Here is a 6805-nt window from a genome sequence, read left to right on the forward strand (position 1 = left end):
AACTGTAACATTTCTTTATTCAAACAAAATTCAAATATTTTATTAAAAATTCACGTGTTTTCTTGAAAAAAAATTCTTTTTGATTGGAAATTAATCCTCTTGATTTAAATTTTAACTATTTGGTAGAAAATTCGTATTTTTTAGCAGAAAACCAACTTTTTTAGTTAAAAATTTTAACTATTTGGTAGAAAGTTGGTATTTTTTTAGTAGAAAATCCACTTTTTTGGTTAAAAATGTTTAAATCCTCTGGGTTTAAATTTTAACTATTTTTTTCTTTTCAAGAAAATATACGTATTTAATTTAAAAAATTCCCATTTTTGTTGGAAAACAAACTTTTTTAAAGTTAAAAATGCAATTTCAGGTTGAAAATTCAACAATTCTGTTAAAAATTGAAATATTTGATTACAAATTTATTAATTATCTTAAAAAATCGTCTTTTTGTTCAAGAAAATTAATCCTCTTGATTTAAATTTTAACTATTTGGTTGAAAATTCGTATTTTTTAGCAGAAAATCAACTTTTTTGGTTAAAAATGCCACTCTAGGGTTGAAAATTATTTTCAAAATATATTTAGTATTTAAGAAATTCGTATTTTTTTGCTGGAAAAACTACTTTTTTTAATTAAAAATGTAATTTCAGGTTGAAAATTCAACTTATTTGTAAAGAATTTGCCTGTTTAGTTTGAAAATTAAAAAATTAAGTAGAAAATTAATCTTTAGAAGAGCTCTAAATTTGATTATTTTGTTGAAAATTCAGCCGTTTTGTTAAAACCTCACCTTTTTGGTCATTTTACACTTTTTTTTTCAAATATTATATTTTTTCTTGAAAATTATTATTTCCAGGTTGAAAATACAACCAGATTGTGTTAAATACTCACATTTTTGGGTGGAAAATTCGTTTTGTTTATTTAATTAAACTATTTAAATTAAAAATTTAAAAATTAGTTTTTTTCTATATTTTTTACTGAAACAAAATTCAGATATTTTATTTAAAATTCGTGTTTTTAAAAAAATCATTTTTTTCATAGAAAATTAATCCTTTGAGTTTCATTTTTTTAAAAGAAAATATACGTATTTAGTAGAAAATTCGCATTTTTTTCTAGAAATCCCACTTTTTTAAAAGTTAAAAATACAATTTCAGGTTTAAAATTCAACTTATTATTTTTTTTAATCGTCTCTTTGGCTTGAAAATTCAACAATTTGGTTAAAAATTAAAATAATTTTTATAAAAATTTATTAATTATCTTAAAAAATTGTTTTTTTAATAGAAAATTAATGCTCTGGATTTATATTTGAAGTATTTGCTAGAAAATATATATATTTCGTATAAAATTCCTATTTTTTAGTAGAAAAATAAAAATTAAATCCTCTTGGTTTCAGTTTTAATTATTTCTTGAGAAAATATATGTATTCAATGAAAAAATGAAACTATTTTCGCCTAGAAAAACAAATTTTTAAACTAAAATTGCAATTTCAGATTAAAAATTCAACTATTTTTCAACCAATTTTTTTTTGCTTGTAAAATTTAACAATTTTGTTAAAAAATTTTAATATTTAATCGTATATCGATTAAATTATCTTTAAAAATATTTTTTTTTTTTTGAAAAACAGAGTTTTCAGGTTGAAAATTTAACTATTTAAATTTATCTATTTATTAGAAAATATACGTATTTAATAAAAAATTCGTATTTTTTATGCAAAAAAAAAAAAAAACTTTTTACCTAAAAATGCAATTTCAGTTGAAAAATTCAACTTATTTGTAAAGAAATTGTTTGTTTGGCTAAAGAAATCAACAATTTGAATAAAAATTCAAGTATTTGATTCAAAATTTATTATTTATATGAAAAAATTGTTTTTTAATACAAAATTATTCCTCTAGGTTTAAATTTTAACTATTTGGTAGAAAGTTGGTATTTTTTTAGTATAAAATCCACTTTTTTGGTTAAAAATGCCACTCTAAGGTTGAAAATTATTTTGAAAATATATTTAGTATTTAAGAAATTTTTATAGTAAGAAATTCGTAATTTTTTGCTGGAAAAACTACTTTTTTAAATTAAAAATGTAATTTCAGGTTGAAAATTCAACTTATTTGTAAAAAATGTACCTGTTTAGTTTGAAAATTCAGCTGTTTTGTTAAAACCTTACCTTTTTGGTCATTTTACACTTTTTTTTTTGTTAGAAAATGAAATCTTTTTTGGTTCAAATATGACATTTTTTCTTGAAAATTGAAATTGAACTTGAAAACTTGGGTAGAAAATTCTTGATTTTAATGTTAACTAATTTTTAGAACATACATGTATTTATTAGACAATTCCTATTTTTTGCAAGAAAATTCCACTCATTTGTAAAGAATTACCCTCTTTAATCTGAAAATAAAAAGAATCTGAATTTACTCATTTTCTTGAAAACACATCAGTTTCGTTAAAACCTCATCTTTCCGGCTGGCAAATTCACCATTAAGGACCAATTCAAAAAAAAAAAAAAAAATTGCATTTAAAAGAAAAATTGAAGCAACCATAAAAAAAACTTTTTGGATTTTCCTCCCTTGGGGGGAAATAAAATTCCCGATCGACTAGAAACTCCCAGGAGAAGGTTTAAGAATGCGAAATAAGGAGGAGACCCAGATAAGGAGATAATGAATTCGATGCAGAGCAAGAAGACAATGCAAATGGAGTACTCAGCCTTACAGGTAACAACACCATTCCAGTGAACTAAAATCAACGAAAACGAATCAAGAAAAATTCTACAACAGCACTACATCGAGTCTCGTAGGAGGTATGAGAGTGCGTCACCTGAATAGGTTTTCTTAGGGTGGCGAGTGGCGGCCCAGTGAACTGAGTGTTCAGCCTACTTACAACCGGCACAGACGCCAAACGATAAGTTGTGCCTGCAGACGGCGTCCCGACCACTGTGTTCCCGGCGATGCTGTTCGCCGTCACCGCGTTTCCCCCAGGTTGCTGCTGCTGCTGACTCGAGGCCGGCGCTGCCACCCTTATACACTGATACTGCCCATTCTCGGTTTTCACTATCAAATTTCCCTGGATCTGCAGTCCATGGAATGCCTGCAATGTTATCTGAAATAGATAAAACACAGTCAGATTTCTCCGTCTAGAGAGAAAACCGACTCGCGAAGATAATGACTCAATTGTCAAAAGAAGAGAGCCCGCTAATACCAAACAATGGAGAAAGAAAAATAATAAATAAATAAATAAATAAACGTGACGAGCAGGGATTGGTGGCAATTTGGTCCACAGAATCCCCTCTACTTTTTCGGCTCGGCAATCTAATTTCCGAGATTAATGTCACAAATAAACGATTCTCGGCAAGTGGATGACAACATTTTAGTCAATTTAATTTCTAGTGCAATTTTATTATTTGGAAGAAAAAAGAGAGAGAGAGAGAGAGAGAGAGAGAGTGAGTAGAATAGAATAGAGTGTTTACGAAAAAGTACTTACGGGAGCACCAGGTCTGGCTCCGACCATTTGTTGACCAATGACAATTCTTGGCGCGACTTGTTTACCAACCTGCTGTCCGGCAATTGGGGTTCCTGGCCTGATAGCATTCATATTGAGAATCTGCATATTACCCGTGTTGGCACCGACCGAGACAGGAACCGAGACCATCCCTCCTGGAGCAGCACTGCTCTTTATCACTAGAGCTGTGCCTGTCTGTTTGTTCAGGTTAACCTGGCCGCCCGCCTGCTTGACGGGACCGGTGCTCGTCACCACATTTGTGACATTTGTCACACCGAGAGTGCCATTCACGAGTTGGCCAACAGTCTGTCCCGGGAAAGTGATTTTATTGTTCGCGTTGACCACCCCCGAGGTGGTGAGAACCTGGCCCGCGGCCGAGTAGATGATCTTGGCGGGCAGACTTTGGTACGTGGCTGTGGACTGGTTCTGCTGATTTTGCGGATTCTGCTGATTTTGCTGATTCTGTTGCACAGTAGCACCCGGGACGGAGTTAACGGAGGTCTGAGCACCGCCGTTGGCAACCCCAGACTGCAATTGCACTACAGTACCCCCGTTCGAAATAGTCGAGTTCGAGTTGTGGTGATTCTGTTGTGGCGATTCGGTTGAGTTGTGGTGAGTCGATTCGACCGTCAGACGATCCACGAGCAGATTGACTGCTTTTTCGTCGATCTCCGAGTTAAGAACTTCCTCCAGAAACTTCGCGGACGCCATTTTCTCAACTCACTCGACTCCACTCACTCCACCACACGCTCATGCGGCTCATGCGCGTGTTGTGTATCTTGTGTATTGTGCCACTGCCACTGTCGCCGCCGCCGACCCGACCCCTACCCCACCGCCACTGCAACTGCCACTGCCACTGGATAGTATACAGTGTAATAACTTTTGCACAAGCACCACCGTTTGTTCATCGTGTTTATCGGGGCTTCATTGTCGCCTCAAGTCGAGAGATTCTCTTTCATTTTTTTTTCAAAAGTTCAACACTTTTCGAGACTAGGCGGGTGAAATGAGGTGAATGGAAGCAGGCAAACTCGGGAAAGGAAACAAGTTTATCTTCCGAAACATTGGTTTCGCTTTCTGTTCCGGTTTCAATGGTTCTCATTCGCGATTCACATCGAAGAACGACAAGCGAGCGGCGGAGAGTCGCGGGATTGAAAAATCCAACACTTATTCACAGGATGTGGAGAATTGGAGATTGTGTTGATTGAGATCACCATTTGCGCGGTTATGTAGTTGCAGAGGTTAACACTAGGTGGCGAGCGGGTGATTGTCACAGTGGTCAGCAGGGTTGCGAAGTGACGCGTCACTCGAAGTTTTCTACGCAAATTACCTGAGTGAAATAATTCACGTAGAAAACTGGTTAATTAAATGACAAAAATGGCGGTTATCTGATTTGAACTTTTGAATTTCCTAGCACGTGACATAACCTCCTTCAAACCTTAATTAATTTAAGGGCATGTGATGCTTACAGTTTCCCCGGCTTTTATTCCACAAAAATGAAAATTTTTAAAAACTGAATTCGGAGATGCTATAAAATATCATAACGGACGTCCGCGGACTCTTTTCTGAAGGATAATAACAAAAAAAAATATTGTGCTAAATAGAAATTTTTATGCACATTCATTATTTTGAGGTTACGTCGTTTTTCATCTCTGCCTTTCCGATAATCTGGAAATTATTTATGAAATCATCTTTTTTGATTGCCTGCAAACAAAGTTAGTTTCGGGAGATTAGTTACTATGTTTATTTGTAAGTCCAAAGTTTTCGGTCAAAAATATTGTGTAGTTTGGAAGTAACGCTCAGATAAATTGTAACACACATAACCTCGAAATATACACGCACGTTGTTAGCAATATCAAAAAAATTTTGATAAAAAAAAAACAAAAAAAATGTGTGGGGACGTCCGTTAGCATGTTCGCTATCATCTCCCAGATTTCGAAGGCAAAATATTTCTTATCCTAGGAATAAAGCCGGGGGAATCTAACACTGAAAAAATCGATACTATTTCCTAAGCGCTATGCAAATTAATCACATTTTGCTAAATCAAAACTTTTTTAAATTAACCCACAATAAAAGTGTGTGGGGACGTGCGTTAGCATGTTCGCTACCATTTCCCAAATTTTTGAGACAAAATATTTATTATTCTAGAAAAAAAGTCAGGGGAACCTAAAACTGGTAAAATCGACAATTTTCTAAGTATAACATGCCCTTAAGGATTCTAGATATTAAACTAACAAACGGTTAAAATGGTGAGAAAGAAGATTTCTACCATGATTCCAAATTTACGATGAAAAGTCCTGAGTTTTGAGGGAGAGAAAGCAAAATTTAACAATATAGACAAAAGTGTAGCTAAGTGCCTATTTTGCGATAAACTATTGACGAACAGTGGTTATAAACGCCTTCTAGACCATGGGCATGTAAATAATGTTGAATTATTATTAATTTTTGTAATTATATTATATAGTTATTATATATTATATTTATTATAATTCTTCAATTATATTGCAACCTACACTCGAAAGAATTGTTTATAAATTAGTACACGTTCAAACAACTTTCAAGATTATAATAAATTAATGACGTGTAGATGTATGTACTTCATGTAAAAAAATTCTTTTTCATCACGAAGTTGATACCAATAAAAAGGTATCGTTATAAATATATTAAATTCAGTTGCTTTTTCTGTGAATAACATTTTTTTTCATTTTCAGAAAATTATACTGTTAAAGTTTAGATGTAGGACTTCAATGAGAAATTAAATTTTAATATAATTTCAATTTCGTTTTTCCCTAATACAATACTCGTGATTAATCAATTAATTTACAATAATGAAAGTTTAATTTGTCATACAATTACTCTTTATTCATAAAATATTTCTAGATCATATCATTGGACTTTTTAACCACTAATTATTTATTAGTGTTAATGATATTATTGCAGTCATCACTGATAAATGTTTACCGAAACTTGTTGCTTTATTTTTTTTTTCTTTAAACTTTGCCTATTGATCTTGCCCTAATTTGTAAAATTATAAATAATTATTGCAGAACGACCGTCAAGACAACATTCATAATCCACAAACGACGCTGACAGGTCATGTACTTATGTCAGATCAGACAAATCACAGCCATCGAAATATTCGCAAGTTCCACGTTGACGTAATTTACATTAATTTACATAATGTAGAAAACTCCGGACGTAAATTACTGTAGAAACTCAGGTAAATTACCTGGAGTAACTTACGTCCACAACCCTGGTGGTCAGTGATCCCCAGGGTTGCAAAGTGATTAGAGCTCTGAGCCGGTTATATTACTTTGAGAACGGTAACGAAAATGAG

The 6805-nt window shown here is 32.6% G+C and overlaps 1 protein-coding gene across 2 annotated transcripts in view; it reads right to left on the minus strand.

Annotated features, from left to right (window-relative positions):
• The window catches only part of LOC117177144 (transcription initiation factor TFIID subunit 4), a 69753-nt gene extending 65049 nt beyond the window's left edge, over nucleotides 1-4704 (minus strand). Inside the window, exons 1-2 of one of the 2 annotated variants that reach the window (XM_033367645.1) lie at nucleotides 3454-4704; nucleotides 2854-3072 (exon numbers count right to left, since the gene is read on the minus strand). In XM_033367645.1, the coding sequence (XP_033223536.1) occupies nucleotides 2854-3072; nucleotides 3454-4182 (948 nt within the window). In that variant the 5' untranslated portion in view covers nucleotides 4183-4704. Of the gene's footprint in view, nucleotides 1-2790; nucleotides 3073-3453 lie in introns of both variants that reach the window. The other variant, XM_033367644.1, reaches the window with a different exon arrangement.
• Nucleotides 4705-6805: the final 2101 nt, after the last annotated feature.

This window comes from Belonocnema kinseyi, chromosome 7 (assembly GCF_010883055.1).
Source record: "Belonocnema kinseyi isolate 2016_QV_RU_SX_M_011 chromosome 7, B_treatae_v1, whole genome shotgun sequence".
In the NCBI taxonomy this organism is placed as follows: Eukaryota; Metazoa; Arthropoda; class Insecta; order Hymenoptera; family Cynipidae; genus Belonocnema; species Belonocnema kinseyi.